The sequence below is a fragment of the Hylobates moloch genome, unplaced genomic scaffold (assembly GCF_009828535.3).
Source record: "Hylobates moloch isolate HMO894 unplaced genomic scaffold, HMol_V3 SCAFFOLD_21, whole genome shotgun sequence".
In the NCBI taxonomy this organism is placed as follows: Eukaryota; Metazoa; Chordata; class Mammalia; order Primates; family Hylobatidae; genus Hylobates; species Hylobates moloch.
The window spans coordinates 9257585-9276676 of NW_026652296.1; the positions used below are offsets into that span (position 1 = coordinate 9257585).

The window sequence follows — 19092 nt, forward strand, 5'->3', positions numbered from 1 at the left end:
GTGGAAGAAATATACCAAAGGCAGACTGTAAGCCACATGCAGAGTGGGGAGATTGCTTTTCCTGGGTTGGTATTTGGGACCCTCCCGACCTTGTAATCTGAGGTTTTGGAAAAAGAGCATTTCTTTAGCTGGGTCTGAAGGGAAGAAGTGGCCTGCAAAGCTCAGGATTTATGAAGGTCCTTATCAAAACAGACCTGCTTGGGCATGCCTGCAAAAGTGAGAACGTTAAATGAGGGGGAAAAAAACCCCCAAGTCTGAAATGCCTGCTAAAGTTATTTTAAAGGCTATGGAAAGGGGCTGTTTACCTGTATAATCCTAAGAAGGTGCGCTGCAGGTCTAAAATCCGCAATGGGTGACATCACCTCTGTTGCCATGGAGTAGGGAGGAATGTCTTAATAACCAGGGGGTTGGAAGGGGCCACTGATGAAGTGTGCCCACCCCCGGGAACATGGCACTGAAATGAAAGCTTCTGGGGAAAAGTATAAATAAAGAAGCTGTCAGTCAAGAAGGCGTTAATTTTAAATCTCTGCCCCCGGCCAAGGGTTACACAGGCCCCACTGTCTTCAAGGGAGAAGTTTCCACTTGGATTTTAAGTTGGCTGAAAGAAAAATGGAAATCAGCCTTTCAGGCTGTGCGAGGGGATGTGGGGATCAATAAGAGACCAAACTCTCAGAGGTGGCTGGTCGGAGAGAGGGGCTGTTTGCTAAGTTGGGCAGAGGGTGGAAAGAAGGGATGTTCCCCTGCTCGTGTCGTCTTCTGCAGGCCTTTGACAGAGTGGGTGGGTTTAGCCCTGGCGAGTCCTGTTGCAGGAGGATTATCTAAAATCTATTTCTGGGGAACTCTCCTGACCAGATCTTTCCTTCTCCTTTTGGTGAGGAAGCCACTCTGAGGTCTGTTCTCTGTCATGCATTGTACTCTCCTCTGTTAGACACAGACCTTGCTAAATCACGAGTTTAATCTCAAATCCTTTAAAAACGAAGGGAGTTCAGCAAGGTGATTGGATAAATTGTGGTGGATTTGTACAATGAAATAGTACACAGCAATAAAAAAGAAAGGACTACTGCACACAATATGGGTGAAGCTCAGACATTCTGTTAGCAAAATAAGTGAGACATATACATCCTGTATGATTTTATTTATGGGACATTTGAGAACAGTCAAACCCAGCATATGGTGAGAAAGCCAGGGAGTGGTTCTTCCTGGGCGAGGGTGTCTGGCTTCAGAGGGGCCACAGAGAACCCTCTGGAGGACTTGAAATATTCTGTATCTTGAGTGTGTGTATATATATGCAAAGGCACAAGATGTATGTGAAATATTTGTGCATTTTACTGCATATAAGTGATGCGTATTTTAAAAATTGATGAAGGCCGGGCTCAGTGGCTCACGCCTCTAATCCCAGTACTGGGAGGCCAAGGTGGGTGGATCACCTAAGGTCAGGAGTTCGACACCAGCCTTGCCAACATGGTGAAATCCTGTCTCTACTAAAAATACAAAAATTAGCCAGGCACGGTGGCAGGCACCTGTAATTCCAGCTACTAGGGAGGCTGAGGCAGGAGAATTGCTTGAACCCTGGAGGCAGAGGTTGCAGTGAGCCGAGATTGCGCCACTGCACTCTAGCCTGTGCTGCAAGAGTGAGACTCTGTCTCAAAAACAAACAAACAAAACTGATGAAGTCTGCAGATCCTATATACACACACGTGCATGCTACACATGTACAGCCCTTCCCCCCGTGCACTGCTGCTCCCCACATCCCCCGCTGCACCCCCCACCCTGAAATTGAATGCAAGCTTTGCCCTGACTCTTTTTGTGGTCTCGAGAATTTCCCTGCACCCCAAGCCTCAGTTTCTTCATCTCTAACACAGAGGTGTTCAGAGTAGCTATCTCCAGGGGTTGATGTAAACTGCAGAGAGAACAGGGGAGCGTACACGTGAAAGCTTGCAGCACAGTGGACATAAGCTATTAGAATGACTAAAAATAGGAATATCTCTGGAATTCTCCAAGGCAGGAGGGCCCCAGGAAATGGCTTGAAACCAGCAAGAGACAGTTCTTCCCATCCAGATTTGAAGATGGAGATGAGTCCTTGTGTGTGCCACATGCCTGGGCCCTGCTTCCCCCGTCTAAAAGGTGACCTTGAGGCCTGCGGGTTGCAGATTCCATACATTTCTCCACCCCTCTCCAAAAGCAATACGTGTCAGCATGTGGGCGCGCGTGTTTTTGCAAGCAGTCATGCCAGCAGCCAGTCTGCAAGCCTCATTGCTTGTAGATCATCCTGGTCCTGTGTCCCGGACGCCTGGCCTTGCGGCAGCCTGCCTGGGAAACACCACTGAGTCCTTCTTTCGGCCCCGTCTGGGGAAGGCAGACAGCTGTCTTAGCTGGGGCAAGGTCAGCAAAGACATCGCGTTCAGGATGACTTTTTCCAGTGGTTCCATGGACGAGACAGGATGGCAAATGTCCTCCCTTTCCTTTTTGGCATTTCTGGACCTGATTTATCCAGATGGAATTTCTCGACTTTCAGGCCCTGTGTCTGTATGTGTCACCTCTGAATGAAGGGCGTGACAACCTGACTCTGGTCATTAATACACATGATTCATTGATTGAGAATCCACTTACTGTTAGGTGGTGTGTGTGTGTGACCAGGTGGGGTGTGGGCAGCAGTGGTCTGGGGGGCTTATCAGAAAGCTTGCTGAGTGTCAGATTTGTTATTTGGAGGCAACGCATTGCTTTTCAAAGGGGTTCTTTCTCTAGGTTGTGCACACCCGCCAGATGAAAAATCCATCCACCTTCCTGCTCTGTTTTGGGATTCTTTGCAGCCCCTGATGGGCAGGAAGTTATGAGAGTTGTCGGGGCGAGTGGCAGGAGGCGAGGTTTGCCTCTCTGTCTGCTCCCCTTTCCTCCGGCTACAGATCTGCGGTGCCAGCTGTGGCATCCTAAGTGCTGCCTTGGCGACAGACTGTGATGTCCCAAACCCAAGCCCTGGGACTCACACCACCTCGGCATTGGGGTGAGCTCATCAAGCTGTGGGTCGGATCAGCTTGGCCAGGGATCAGTGGAGCCCTGTGGCCCTGCTGCCCATCGGAGGGGCATCCAGCCCCCAGGCCAGGTCCTGCTCCTCTCTTCCCAGCCACTCAAGCCTGAAAGCTCCATTCGCCTCTGCCCCTCCCTGTGCCCCCCAAGGACGGCTGCCTCTCAGAGGTTCCCTAGCTGGGTTTCTATTTTGGTCATACTATTCTGCTTCCCGAAAATTCCACCCGCCTGCAGTTCTAGGCAGAGAAGATGTTCTCTTGCTGTTCCTTTTTTCAAAAGTGATCTGTTGGCTGGCGGGTTGGCACTGAGCGAGCGGCCACCTCAGACTTGGCTGTGTGTCCGTCTGCCAGGGTGAGCAACAGGCCCACAGAGCTTCCAGGGGGAGAGGTGCTGGCGGGGACCACTGTGTGGCCTGAGTGTGATTTTTAAAATAATCTTCGACTCAGTCCTGGGGCAAAAGGAGAGACTGTGAACATTCCTGAAGAAAGGAATCTGTGTCTTCAGTTGTCAGGGGCAGCCTACCTCCCGAGTGAAATGATGAGGTCCCCAGAGTAATTTCTTTTCCGGGGGGGATCCTTGCTTTCCTGTGTCAGGGTCAGGGTGTCGCCATCCAGAAAATCACCTCTTTCCTCGGATGCAGGATAAAGTGGTGGTTAGGGGGGTGGAGGAGCCAGGTTGCCTGAGAATGAATCTTGGCTCTGCTACTTAGAAGCTGTGTGACCTTGGGCAAATTACTCACCCTCTCTGAGCCTCATTTCCCCCCTATATAAAATGGGGAAACGATATTACCTGCTTCATAGGGTTCTTGTGAGACAAACATGAACATATACTAGATGCGTACAGTGGTTCTCGATATAAAGTAAGTGGTATAGATGTGCTAGGATTTTGGTTATGACAAGCAGTTCACTGACTCACTAGCACTTTAGTAAGATTTAGTTGATCCACTCCCAGGTAGCCTGGCAGGAAAAGTACAAAGTGTGGAATGGAGAGGGTGTTGGAAGCACGTTTTACCTCCTCCACATATTTTCTGAAGGTCAGCAGAATCTGAGGTAAAAAGAGAATTCCTAAAGTGCTGACCAACCCATTTTATTTTTATAAAAATGTCTTCCTTTTTTTTGTAATGCTTTCGAAGGAGTTGGGGACCACTGCGTTCAAGTTGTTGTAAAATAGAGTAACTACAGCAGGGAAAGGGCAGGATTGTCACCGAAAAGATTGTTCTTTCAATAATAACCCAGTAGGCCCCATTTACTGAGTATTGATTCTGTGTGTCTTGGGCTTTGCATAGATTAGGGAAACCGACAGACTTGTATCATCACCAGCGTCATCACTCTGTGTCACACATGAGGACATGGAGTTTCCCCAAGTCTCACAGCCGGGGGTGGGAGTGGATCTGGAGTCCCCTAACCCCATGCTACCCTCTGTTGACTGAGACCTGGATCTCCATGTAGAGTTCTTGCTTGGTGGGGCAAAGAGGAGGGCTGAACTGGCCTCCCCAGCAATCTTGTCCTACAGTTTTCGGGAGTGGCCAGAGATTTCTCCACATATTCATAGGGCCTACCTATTGGGTAAGTACCCAGGAACTTGATGAAAGGAGGGGTGATAAGAATGAGAACTTTCAGGTGTCTGCCACAGAGATGAGCATCACCTGCCAGGGCCGAGAGTGAGAAGATGTCTCATTTCTGAATCAGTTCAGGTTGAGGGCGTGAGTCATGAGTTGATGCTTCCAGCAGTCTTTGGGCCTCTGCTGTGCGCAGGCCTCGTGTGCCATGCTGGGGCTGTAAAGCCAGGAGCCGTGGTTCTCAGCTGGGGGCGAGTCTGCCTGGCAGGAGATGTTTGGCGATGCCTGGAGACATTTTTGGTTGCCACAACGGGGAGAGGGGCAGGGCAGCTGCTACTGGCATCCAGTGGGTAGGTGGCTGTGAGGATCAAGTAATTTACTACATGTAATGTGCTTATAACAGTGCCTAGCATGTAAGTTCTCGATATATTTTAGCTGCTTTTTCTGCATTATAATCATCTTCATAACAATTATTGATGTAAGACTCCTATCTGCCTCTAAGAAGCTCAGAGTCTAGAGGGAAGACAGATGAGTGAATCCGTAGATAGACTTCAGTGTGGGACTCTGTGGGACCTGGGAGTATAGAAGAGCTGCTTGATCCAGCCTGGGGAAACGGGGAGGGCCTCCAGGAGGGGGTGGCTCAGGTCAAATCATGATGGATAAATAGTGGCTTGTTAGGAGACGTAAGGTCAGGAGGTATGGAAGGGAGTTCTGGTTAAGGGGAACAGCATGTGCGTGACATGGAGGTACAGAGGCCTTTGAGCAGCAACCACTGAATCCCCCATCACTGCTTCAATCTTCTTCCTCCCTTTGGTACTGATGCTTCGTATGCAGGCCAAGTACCTCCCATGGTAGGTGAAATGGATTTTAGGTGGTCCACCAGTGAGGACGTTGTGCATGCTAAGAACTATTTTTCAGCACTACTTTCTCTTTGAACTAGTCAGAAGGAGTGGAGTTTCAGGCCAGGCATGGTGGCTAACGCCTGTAATCCCAGCACTTTGGCAGGCTGAAGTGGGTGGATCACCTGAGGTCAGGAGTTTGAGACTAGCCTGGCCAACATGGTGAAACTCTGTCTCTACTGAAAATACAAAAAAATTAGCCGGGCATGGTAGTGGTCACCTGTAATCCCAGCTACTCAGGAGGCTGAGGCAGGAGAATTGCTTGAACCTGGGAGGCGGAGGTTGCAGTGAGTCGAGATTGCACCACTGTACTCCAGCCTGGCAAGAGAGCGAGACTCTGTTTCAAAAAAACAAAAAACAAACAAAGGAGTAGCGCATCAGTGAGGTACTGCTGTATCGTTGACACCTTTCTTTCTAACACTGGCTCCTCCCTTTCCCTGTTTCTAGGTCTTGACTTTCTGGGGTCTTGGAAATGTTCCATATTTTGATTATGTTGGTGGTAGCAAGAATGTATGACATTTGGCAAAACTCATCAAACTCTATACTCAAAACACTGACATCTGTGTATGTGAGTTATACCGCAGAAGCATTGGCAGGGGCGGGGGTGTATAAAGCCTCAGACTCAGAGCCTTTGCCCAGCCACTGTGTCTTGCTTGAATTTAGTAAGTTTTATTTTTATTGTATTTTTACCCTACCTTCTATTTATGGAGGTGACATTGATTTTCCATCTGCAGTAGTGGTATAAAGTGTCCTTTTAAAATAAAAAAAATAAGTGAGTGAATTTAAATACTAGAAATATTAAGTAAATATTTTTTGGTGGCATATGGATAGAGCAAAGATCGTGCAAGTGGTTAAAAAAAAAAAAAAAAGCAAGCTTTTTGGAAACCCTCCTGAGAACATTTGGTAGTTCTGAGACGAAACTAACTTCACCCAGTGCCGTGCGGGCATCGTGATGACTGTAAGAAAGCTGCCTGCGAGCGTGGCAGTTGTTTAAGGAGAAAGAGCAAGGAATCTCAGCAACTAACTTAAGAGAAATATTTTAATGATGTGCTATTTGTGAAATTTACTGTCAAATACCCACGGGACTGAGAATTAAATGATTATTAATTATCTTCATATTCCCTGCTTGCTGGTAAACATTTAAAGTGTTGTCAAGAGGAAAAAAAAAAAAAAAAAACTCTGCCGCTTGGATTAATGAAAACCAATGTAAATGCTTTAAATACTTTTGCTGAGCACACTGGAGCTTTCTGTTTTCAGGGCTCCCAGGGAGTGGGAGTGATGTGTGTTTTCAGGACTGCGTTTCTGTGGACTGTCCACATCAGCCCCAAGGGTGTGTTTCTGATAAGATACAGTGCAGTTTTTCTGATATGGCCGGAATTTTTGCTAAGAAACTTTTTGTGTTTTCTTTTTCTGGTTCGAAGGGCAGTGAATTCTCAGAATGTTGTCGGCCACGGGTTTGACATTCCTCTTTTCCTAGATTAAAAATCTATGCTCTGTTACCTTCTAGGAAGGCGTGTGTGTGTGTACGTGTGAATTCAAATACACGTTTACATTAAACTACAGCCTCACAAGAACTCCAGGCCTTACAGATGCTGGCTAGAAAAATCGAAGGATTTCAGAGCCAGAAGCCACCAAGGAAACTGATTCAATTTAATGCTGTTCAGTTATAAATGAGAAGGTGTTGAGGCCTCCAGTGGGTGGGGGACTTTTCCAAAGTCACGCTGCTACTTAGTGGCAGAGCAGGACCGCACTCTTCATTTCCTGCTTCGTAAAACAGGGTTTCATTATTGTATATCATGTTATGTCACCTACCACCTATGAAATAAAATAAAAAATGTTTCTTTTGGGAGTTACATTTATTTTCTTACACTATTACACAAATCAAAGGAAGTCTCCTTTCTGCCATGCCACTGTCCTCTCATTCCTTAGTTCCCCTCCTTGGAGGATGTCACCGTTACTTGTGACTTCCAGAGAAAGCCTGCGCATCCTTCAGCTGTGCCTGTACATCTGTCTGTGTACATCTGTCTCTGCGTGTACGTCTGTACATCTGTGCATATATGTGTATGTGTAATCTGTATACATCTGTACATCTGTCTGTGTACGTTGTGTGTACATCTCTGTGTGTGTGTGTACATCCTCTCACTTTTTATGCTGTGCACACTATGCAGCTTGCTTTTCTCTAATACTAAATCTCAGTGGTCATTCCATGTCAATGCATAAAGAACTTCTTCAAGCCTTTTTGTAGCTATACTGTATCCCATCATATGAATGAGCCAGAATTAATTCATCCCCAGTAGATGGGCTTTGGGTTGCTTCCAGTCTTTTGGGATTACAGTCAGAGTTGTAGTTATGAATCTTAAGGATACACAGGTCATTTTGCACAGATGAGAGTATATCTGCAGGAAGAATTTTTTTTTTTTTTTTGAGACAGGGTCTCATCCTGTCACCCAAGCTGGGAGGTGGTGGTGTGATCATGGCTCACTGTAGCCTTGATCCTCCCACCTCAGCTTCTCCAGTAGCTGGGACTATAGGTAGGTGCCACCATGCCCAGCTAATGAAAAAACTTTTTTTTTTTGTTTTAGAGATGGGGTCTCTACGTTGCCCAGGCTGGTCTCAAACTCCTGAGCTCAAGCAATCTTCCTACCTCTGTCTCCCAAACGGTTGGGATTCCAGGCATGAGCCACCATGACTGGCCCAGGATGAATTTCTAAAAGTAGCATTGCTTGGTTCTGAGGGCACATGTGGTTCCAAGGGCACGTGTATTTGGAATTTTCATGGATATTACCAAATGACCCTCTCTAGAGTTATAGCCTTCTATCTTTTGGTTTGGATATTAGCATCTTTGAGCAATAGTTTATTCCAGGTAGACTTTTCTGAACTTGCATCATTCGTTCAGCCAACACATCCTTTCTGAGGGCCTGTTTAGTGGCAGGACCATTCCAAGTGCTTAGGGGCATGGCGGAGCAAGAGTCCTCATGGCATTTGCTGCTTGGTGGGGGTGGATCTCGAGGTCGAGGGAAGGGCAGACTGGACGTTGAGGGAAATGGAGCACTCCACAGTTCCTCAGTCGTTATGGTGAGATGCGCACAGAACACAGCAGGGACCTGTGAGTGGGGCCTGAGCTAGTCAAGTGGTCAGGGGTCCTTCTAGAAGCATGCAGTACTTAAGCCGAGCCCATGGGCGTGAGTGAGCTTTAGTCATGTGGAGAAGGGGGTCAGGCAGTGGGTAGGGGAGGAGCTGTTGAGGCAGGGGGAGCAGCAAGTACCAAGGTCCCGGGGCAGGAAGGAGCTTGATGCTTTTAAAAACTCCCCTTTGCCAGGCAAGGTTGTTCTCGTCTGTAATCACAACACTTTGGAGCCTGAGGTGGGAGAATCACTTGAGCTCAGGAGTTTGAGACCAGCCTGGGCAACATAGTGAGACCTCGTCTCTACTAAAAATAAAAAAAAATTAGCTGAGCCTGGTGGTGTGCACTGGTAGTCCCAGCTACTTGGGAGGCTGAGGTGGGAGGATCGCTTGAGCCTGGGAGGTGGAGGCTGCAGTGAGCTATTATTGTGCCACAGCACTCCAACCTGGGCAGCTGAGTAAGACCTCAAAAACAAAACAAAAAATCACCACACTCCCCTTTGGCTGGAGTTCAGAGAGAGGGAGGAGAGAGAGTGAATGCAGGCGAGGGTAGATGGGCAGGCAGGGCCCAGCCAGGCTGCCTGGCGGGGGTCATTTATTTTTTACCTAAGAGCTGTGGGGAGCCATTTTGGAAGTGGGGGTACCATGTGGACCCTAAGAGATCAGCTTGGCTAAACTGGACAGTATTTCCTCTAGGATAGCCCAGAAAGGGAACAAGGAGGCTGAGGCTCACTGGGGTGACCACCTGGGGTCCCCCAAAGCAGGAAGAGGTCTTGTTTCTGGCTGGCAGGCCCCTGGACATGGTTCTTATATTTACCTATTCTCTCAGCCACTCGGCAAATGTTTATGGGGGCTTGCAAGTGCCAGGCCCTGTGGTAGGTGCTTGGCAGACAATGCTGGGCCACAGTGACACGGGCCCAACGCTGACAGCTCTGGGTCGAGTGTGGGGTTGTAAAATTCTCTAAAGGTCCAAGGAGTAAATATTTCAGGCTTTGGGGGCCATTCGATTCCCAAACTACCAACTCTGCTGTTGTACTATACAAGCAAGCTGTAGCTTGCTTTGTTCACCCTGTGTAAATAAATAGGCTGGCTGTGTTGTCATAAAACTATTTCCAAACACAACCCATGGGCTGCATTTGGCCCGTGGGCTGTGGTTTGCCTGCACCTGGTTTGGCAGAATGAGATTGCCTAAACAGATACCTGGTGTGATGGGAGCTGTTAGCAGGTGTCAGTGGAGAAAAGATGGCAGGGAAAAGGGGTGGAGGTGATCTTTTTGATGGGCCAATCTCAGGAGGTGCTGGCTGAGCATATGCAGGAAGGAACCAGAAGTGGGAGGATCTTGCAGGGAGGGTTTCCAGGCAGAGGGAACCCAAGGCATCTGAGGCAGGAGCTGCTTAAGTACGGCGAAGATGTTGGAGGGGTTGTTGCTGACTCAACTTGGGGAGAAGTGGGGAGTGGTGGGGGTGGGTGGCAGGCCCGGGCACATGCTGCGTTAGTGACTTTAGGTTCCACCTAAAGTGTCCAGAAGCCTTTATAGTAGGTTTTGAGAGTGGACATTTTAAAGGCTCTGTGTGACAGACTGACAGAGCCACAGAGGAAGTGGGGAGGCCAGGGAGGAGATGACTGCAGTAGTTCCCGTGCGAGAGGACAGTGGCTTGGACCAGGGTGGATGCGATGGAGTGGGGAGACCTGGGAATCTAGTTTCTGTCCTGACAGTGGAGGGGGCTGATGATGGATCAGATGTGAGGCATCAGAGTAAGGAGTCCAGGCCACCCCATGAGCTGGTGGGAAGGTTGGAGGAGCCTCTGATGAGGTGGGGGTCCTTGGAGGTGAGGGGTGGGTGGTGGGCACTAACTTCATGGGAATTTCCCAAGCAGCCCCATGTGCCTGGACCTGTACAGGATGCAGTGAGGCAGGGTGTCTGCTAGAAGAGGCTCAGGCTGCGAGTTAAATGACAGTGTGAGGTGATGGGTGGGAGTGTCCTTGGGTGGCTGACATAGAACATTCTACTTGAACAGCATTCTCCAGTGGTAGGGCCTTTCGAGGTGGCAGGGGGAGCCTGGGGTAGGCAGCCGCTAATAAAGGAAGTTAGGTCATTTTGCAGTCATTGGTTTTATCTTTATTTTATCTTATTTTATTTTTGAGACAGCGTCTCACTCTATCACCCAGGCTGGCATGCAGTGGCACAATCGTGGCTCACTGAAACCTCCAGCTCCTGGTTTCAAGCGATTCTTGTGCCTCAGCCTCCTGAGTAGCTGGGATTACAGGCCTGTGCCACCATGCCTGGCTAACTTTTGTATTTTTAGTAGAGATGGGGTTTCACCATGTTGGCCAGGCTGGTCTCAAACTCCTGACCGCAAGTGATCTGCCCGCCTCAGCCTCCCAAAGTGCTGGGATTCCAGATGTGAGCCACCACGCCCGGCCTGCATCCACTGGTTTTAATGGTTTGGGTGTCAGGTAACCTCTGTAGCAGTGACCCTGCCTGTTGGGGGGCAAGTGGCTTGCCTGTGGTATTTTTAAGCCTGCTAATTCTGTATCTTTCGGTGGGCCTTTTCCCCGCTCTGGGCCTCAGTTTCCTCATTTGTAAAATGACACAGACGAGACATGAGTCAGGAGCCCTGGATCTGAATGAAGCCGCTTCTTGTACTTGGTGTGAAATCTGGTAAAGCCCAGGGCACTGTGGGCTGCAGAGCCTGCGCAGCCTCCCTCTGTGTCCTGCGTCCACGTCACGTGTGTAGAGTGCTGCCATAGGCCCTAGATGGGTGCTTTTCAAACTAGGGGTCATGACCCACAGCGCCGGCGGGTTAGGGGATCCGTCTAATGGGTCGTGACCAGCGTTGAAGCAAAATCACTCAGGCAGGAGGGAGGGTCTGAGGGTGTCATGTAGCAGGGGTAAGTATTGACTCGGGAGGCTTTTGTTTCAGTTGTGGGTGTATATGGTGGTGTGAATGGGGTTGTGAGATAAAGTGCACTTCTCCGAAGGGTTTCATTTAAACCCAAGGTTGGAGGCCCTTAGCCCAGGGGTCTTCCAGAACTCATTCTGCTTCGACCTCTCTTCTCCAGGGACCTGGGACAAAGTGGCCTCAGTTTTCTTCTGGTGAGGGACGGAGCTTCTAGCTTGGGGTTTGGCATGGTGGGAATTTGAAAAAAATAAACGACGTGAGACAAAATCCAGCCTGTGATTGCTCTGCACCGGGAGTTCTGTTTTTGAGGCTTAAAAAGACCCCTCCTTCCCCCTTCTCTTTCCAGAAGAGCCGAATGCACATAAGGTCGCCAGCCCACCCTCCGGACCCGCATACCCCGATGATGTCCTGGACTATGGCCTCAAGCCATACAGCCCCCTTGCTAGTCTCTCTGGCGAGCCCCCCGGCCGATTCGGAGAGCCGGATAGGGTAGGGCCGCAGAACTTTCTGAGCGCGGCCAAGCCAGCAGGGGCCTCGGGCCTGAGCCCTCGGATCGAGATCACTCCGTCCCACGAACTGATCCAGGCAGTGGGGCCCCTCCGCATGAGAGACGCGGGCCTCCTGGTGGAGCAGCCGCCCCTGGCCGGGGTGGCCGCCAGCCCGAGGTTCACCCTGCCCGTGCCCGGCTTCGAGGGCTACCGCGAGCCGCTTTGCTTGAGCCCCGCTAGCAGCGGCTCCTCTGCCAGCTTCATTTCTGACACCTTCTCCCCCTACACCTCGCCCTGCGTCTCGCCCAATAACGGCGGGCCCGACGACCTGTGTCCGCAGTTTCAAAACATCCCTGCTCATTATTCCCCCAGAACCTCGCCAATAATGTCACCTCGAACCAGCCTCGCCGAGGACAGCTGCCTGGGCCGCCACTCGCCCGTGCCCCGTCCGGCCTCCCGCTCCTCGTCACCTGGTGCCAAGCGGAGGCATTCGTGCGCCGAGGCCTTGGTTGCCCTGCCGTCCGGAGCCTCACCCCAGCGCTCCCGGAGCCCCTCGCCGCAGCCCTCATCTCACGTGGCACCCCAGGACCACGGCGCCCCGGCTGGGTACCCCCCTGTGGCTGGCTCTGCCGTGATCATGGATGCCCTGAACAGCCTCGCCACGGACTCGCCTTGTGGGATACCCCCCAAGATGTGGAAGACCAGCCCTGACCCCTCGCCGGTGTCTGCCGCCCCACCCAAGGCGGGTCTGCCTCGCCACATCTACCCGGCCGTGGAGTTCCTGGGGCCCTGTGAGCAGGGGGAGAGGAGAAACTCGGCTCCCGAATCCATCCTGCTGGTTCCGCCCACTTGGCCCAAGCCGCTGGTGCCTGCCATTCCCATCTGCAGGTGAGCAGGGCTTTGAAAATTATTCTGTGGTTTAGTTTTAAGAGATGGTTTTCTGGTTATGAGCATGGGATTCAGAGTCAGGTTTAAGACTGACTTTAAATGGATTTAAATCTTGGCTTGGCCCCTTGCTGGTTGCGAGACCCTGAGAAGGAAGACCCTGGGCCAGGTTTTTCTCATCTGTAAAACGGGTATAATTAGTGTACCTGACTCACCAGGTGGTTATGAGGATGCAGTCATGATGAATGTAATTGCTCATATGGTTTATTCAAAAAGTGTTTATTAAACATCTAGGTGGCAGGTTCTGTTAGATAAGTAATGGAGAGACAGTGGTGAATTAAACAGGCAAAAATTTCTGCCTTCATGGTGCTGACGTTCTAGCAGGCACAAAGCAAGCCTTAATATGTAAAATCTATCTCATTATAAGAGGAACTGATGTTAGCATCTGCTATGTGCCCCAGTTATATGGAGGCCCTAAAAAAAAAAAAAAAAAAAGAAATGTGTGAGCCAAGGAGCTTAAAATCTTGGGAAGCTGAAGAGATGTATGTAGATAGCAGAATAGCACATAGGCTTTGGAGTCTCTTAAGGCTCCCTTTGAGTCCTGCCTCCGCCACTCACTACTTGAGCGAATATGGGCATCTCTGCTGCTGCCTTTCTGCTGCTGTGCTTGTGAAAGACATTGCTAATCAGTCAGCACCCTCTTTCTCATTGAGCACCTTTATGAAGCCGAGCCTAGCACAGACATCACTAATCAATCAAGAGCTTCCCCATCCGCCCCACCCCCCCCCCATCCCCCTGCATGTGTACTGAGCACCTTTCTGGTCTTGGTTTTCTCCCTGTGAGAAAATAATAGAACCTACCTTGTGTTTTTTTTTTTTTTTTTTTTTAAATGGATTAGATGAGATGATACATGTCAATCTCTTAGTATAGAGCCTGTGCAGTGGTATCCTGGGATACCAAAATCTGAGGATGCTCAGGTCCCTTATATAAAATGGTCTAGTATTTGCATATAACCTATGTACATCCTCCCATATACATTACATCATCTCTAGATGATAATACCTTAGAATACCTAATACAGTGCCTGCACACCACTTCATTCATATGGACTCAAAGTAGAAACTACAGCATGGAAAATTCAAATTTTGCTCTTTGGAACCTTATGGAATTATTTTTTCTGAATATTTTCAATCTGAGGACACAGAACCCATGGATACAGAGGATGAATTGCACTCTTTATGTATATTATTTCATTTGATTCTCACAGAAACTTGGTTTGTATTATTTTTTATCTTCATTTTGATGAAATGACAAAGGAGGTACATGAAGTCTAAGGCCAGAGATTATCCTATCTGTTCTCCTACATGAGAAATTGGAAGACTCATGCTATTACCACGATTCCTGTGGTTTTCAGGTTATTTTTTATTTTAGCAAATGGAAGCCTTTTATCCCCAATATTAAATTGAGTCCCCAAATAGGCCGGGTGCGGTGGCTCATGCCTGTAATCCCAGCACTTTGGGAGGCTGAGGTGGGCGGATCACCTGAGGTAGCAAATTCAAGACCAGCCTGGCCAACATGGCGAAAGCCCATCTCTACTAAAAATACAAAAAATAGCCGGGTGTGGTGGTGCATGCCTGTAATCCCAGCTACTTGGGAGGCTGAGGTGGGAGAATTAATTGAACCTGGGAGGTGGGGGTTGCAGTGAGCCAAGATCATGCCACTGCACTCCAGCCTCGTGACAGAGTGAGACTCCACCTCAAAAAAAAAAAAAAAAAAAAAAGTTGAGTCCCCAAATAGATAAAGGTGGAGCTCTTTTGATTGGTGTGGGGTTGAGGGTGGCCTCGGGCCCTGCCTGCTGGGCCTTGTTCACCCCCATACCAGACGAAAATGGACTGCAGGGTGCATCCAGCCTGGCATTTCCTCCACAGCAGGTTCTGAGAACACCAGGGCTGCAGTAGGTCCATTGTTGTATCTTTAAAAAAAGGAGTTTCTGGGTTTAACAGAGTTAAGTAGGTGCCTGTGTGCAGGCCTTCTCAGAGACTTTAACGTGGACAGAATATGTGGTGATTTCAAAGGCAATTTGGCTACAGAGTTCTGAGTTCGGTGACTGAAGTTTCACAGGGCTGTCTTAGAAAATGCTGCCAGGCATAGTGGCTCATGCCTGTAATCCCAGCACTTTGGGAGGCCGAGGCAGGCGGATCACCTGAGGTCGGGAGTTTGAGACCAGCCTGACCAACATGGAGAAACTCTGTCTCTACTAAAAATACAAAATTAGCTGGGTGTGGTCTTGCATGCCTGTAATCCCAGCTACTTGGGAGGCTGAGGAAGGAGAATCACTTGAACCCAGGAGGCAGAGGTTGCAGTGAGCTGAGATGGTGCCATTGCACTCCAGTCTGGGCAACAAGAGTAAAACTGTCTCGAAAAAAAAAAAAAATAAATAAATAAATAAAAAGTAAAAAGGAAATGTCCTTTTCTTCTTTTTCCATTTTTCTTTCCTTCCTGCTTTCCTTCTCTTTTACCCTTCATTCACTTTTCCTTCATTCTTTCACGAAATGCAGCCAGGCACTGTCCTAGTCACTGGGGAGACAGGTGCAAACTAGACACACACCCCCATATCACATGGAAATGGACTGCAAAAAAAAAAAAAAAAAAAGAAAATCCTGATCAAGACTAACCCCTGGTACAGATTGAGAAATTTGGGCTCAGAGAGGTGAAGTGACAAGCCCCATGATCACCAGCTAGTTAATGACTACATTGAAAATTAGAATCTGGGATTCTTAACTCCTTGTTCTTTGTGCTACATAGACAGGTCAGTCTCCAAACCATGATTTTATTTAGTGGTTGAGAGTAGGGAGGGACACTGCTATAAAATATGATTATGATACATTTATCGGAGACTTTGTTTACAAAATCCTTTCCTCTCCATTAGGCATGTTGATCAGAGAGGTTTAGTCCTTTAGTTCCTCACAAGTACCAGTCTGTGCCAGCCAATGTGGTGTTTGCAAGAATCTTCCATAAAGTTGAGAGGATGGGGCATCAGGGAAGTCTCTTGATAACATTGATCTCAGGTTATACAGGCAACTCAGCAGAGGGCTGGAATTCAAATCAGAATTTCAGGCTGGCTCTGATGCTTTACTTCTTTTTTGTTCTTTCCTTCAATGATTCTCCTTTTTCCTCTGATTCTGGATTACAGGCACCTACCACAACGTTTTTTTTTTTTTTTTTTTTTTTTTTTTTTTCACCATGTTGGTCAGGCTGGTCTCAAACTCCTGACCTCGTCATCTGCCTGCATTGGCCTCCCAAAGTGCTAGGATTACAGGTGTGAGCCACCGCGCCCGGGCTTTTTTGTTTTGAGATGGAGTCTCGCTCTGTTGCCGAGGCTGGAGTACAGTAGCGTGATCTCAGCTCACTGCAACCTCCGCCTCCTGGGTTCAAGCGATTCTCCTGCCTCAGCCTCCCAAGTAGCTGGGACTACAGGCACACACCACTATGCCTGGCTAATTTTTTTTTTTTTTTTTTGGTATTTTTAGTAGAGGCGGGGTTTCACCAAGTTGGCCAGGCTAGTATCGATCTCCTGACCTCATGATCCACCCGCCTCAGCCTCCCATAAGTGCTGGGATTACAGGCATGCTCTACTTCTTCAGATCGTATTTCAGCATCAAATACCTACTTCGGAACCAAACAAAAGTATAAATTGAAACCTGGGGAAATGCCGCTGAATTTTCTTCTCACACAATTTTTGGTGCTTTAAAGCATATTAATACAGGGCTAAAGTGGTTTTTTAAGGAGTCATAGTTTGTAAACCTTTAAAAACTTTTCACTTGTGTACATGATATGTGTAAAAGTGTTTGACACGTGTGGCTCGTTGGTTGCAGGCAGAAGCTTGAAAGCATGTTGGCGCTGTAACTAAGGTAAAATAAAGGCACTTTGGATACCCTAAGACTGCAGGGTGGCCAGGCACAGTGGCTCACACCTGTAATCCCAGCTGGCCCCCCACAAAATGTTTAAACTTAGCTAGGCCTGGTTGCATACACCTGTGTTCCCAGCTACTCAGGAGGCTGAAGCAGGAAGATAGTTTGATCCCAGGAGTTTGAGGCTACAGTGAGCTGTGATTGCACCACTGTACTCCAGACTGGATAACAGCAAGAGCCCAACTTTTAAAAAAAGAAAAAATTAAAAATATACTTCATGGTTCATGTCATAGCCCTAGAGAATGAAAAATTTGCAGTAGATAGTCAATAGATGAATGAGTAGTTAAATATTCTTTAAAGTCAACTCTATTTCATTGTAATTTTTGTTTTCTTTTTATCATTATATCAAACTATATGGAAATCATATGGTTAGATGTGAGTGATTGTTTGATAATGTTAGTCCATTTGTATCCATTTTAGATATTTCACAATTAGAGACTATGAAACTTCAAAAAAAAAAAAAAAAGACTGCAGGGTAAGAGGGATTTCAGGAGGCAATGTGGTTGGAAAGAAGGAGAGGAGATTTGCTTGCACAGGGAGGATGTGATTATAAGTTGGATGAAATGTTTAAGTTGGAATCTGGCACAGATGAAGTTTATGGAGGTGCTACCCCTTGGGCTCCCCTTGGTACTGCTGTGATAGAGAAGACATAGAATTGGCTTTATTGCAAGTGCTTAACCAAGCCCAGCTGATAGTGTCAGCTCCTAGCAGCCCTGAGCTAACTGGGAAAGAATACTCTCATGAATGATTTCTGCCATATGTGAAAACTCAGGACATGGTGACATAAATCCATAGTGATGCTTTTCAAAATTCCTAGGGGAAAAGAAGTGACAGCAGAAATATGCTAGAACTAACATAAGCTTCATTAATTGAGAAGTTGCTCACACTGTCTTCATCAAGGTGGAAGAGAAAGCAAAGAGAAAGATCTCTACCCTGTGAACAGTTCTAACCTGTCATGTCTAAGAAATATGTGTTGCCTCAGCATTTTGTTCACATACAATCATGCCCCCCATGATCACATTTTGGTTAGTGATGGAATCTGTATATGGGGGTGGTCGCATAAGATTATAATACTGTTTTGTTTATGTTTTTGTGTTTTTTTGAGACAGAGTCTCTCTGTCACTCAGGCTAAAGTGCAGTGGTGCAATCTCGGCTGACTGCAACCTCCACCTCCCAAGTTCAAGTGATTCTTGTGCCTCAGCCTCCTGAGTAGCTGGGATTATAGGCATGCGCCACCAAGCCCAGCTAATTTTTGTATTTTTAGTAGAGACAGGGTTTCACCATGTTGGCCAGGCTGGTCTCGAACTCCTGGCCTCAAGTGATCTGCCCACCTCAGCCTCCCATAGTATTGGGATTACAGTCATGAGCCACTGCCCCCAGCCTTGTGTTGTTTTTTGGTTTTGTTTTTTTTTTTGAGACAGGGTCTCACTCTGGTCCCTCAGGCTGGAGTGCAGTGGTGCAATCACAGCTCACTGCAACTTTGACTTCCTGGGCTCAGATGATCTTCCCACCTCAGCGTCCCAGGTAGCTGGGACCATAGGCATGCACCACATTGCTTGGCTGATTTTTTTTTTGTATTTTTAGTAGAGACAGTTCTCTCCATGTTGCCCAGGCTGTCCTCAAATTCTTGGGCTTAAGTAATCCACCCATGTTGTCTTCCCAAAGTGCTGGGATTAAGTCATGAGCCACCACACCCAGCCATAATACTGTATTTTTAGTGTACCTTTTTTGTGTTTAGATATGTTTAGATACACAAATACTTCCCATTGTGTTACCATTGCCTACAGTATTCAGTACAGTCACATGCTGTACAGGTTTGTAGCCTAGGAGCCACTATACCATATAGTGTAGGTATGTAGGAGGCTGTGCCATCTTGGTTTGTGTAAGTGCACTCTGATGTTCACATAATGGTGCATTTCCTGGAATGTATCCTCATTGTTGAGCAATACATGACTGTATCCATGATTTTCAGAAAAGGGGCCATTTACAATTATTGTACAAGTTGACTAATTCTGGTTTATTGCACACATGGCTGATTTTATTTTCTCCTTTAGCATCCCAGTGACTGCATCCCTCCCTCCACTTGAGTGGCCGCTGTCCAGTCAGTCAGGCTCTTATGAGTTGCGGATCGAGGTGCAGCCCAAGCCACATCACCGGGCCCACTATGAGACAGAAGGCAGCCGAGGGGCTGTCAAAGCTCCAACTGGAGGCCACCCTGTGGTTCAGGTATGGACTTGAATG

At 47.9% G+C, this 19092-nt stretch overlaps 1 protein-coding gene across 2 annotated transcripts in view; it reads left to right on the top strand.

The window, feature by feature from the left end:
- Positions 1-19092, top strand: part of NFATC2 (nuclear factor of activated T cells 2) — a 157152-nt gene that overhangs the window by 6490 nt on the left and 131570 nt on the right. For both annotated transcript variants that reach the window (XM_032142459.2, XM_032142460.2), the window contains exons 2-3: positions 11854-12883; positions 18906-19077. In XM_032142459.2, the coding sequence (XP_031998350.1) occupies positions 11854-12883; positions 18906-19077 (1202 nt within the window). The remainder of the gene's footprint in view (positions 1-11853; positions 12884-18905; positions 19078-19092) is intronic.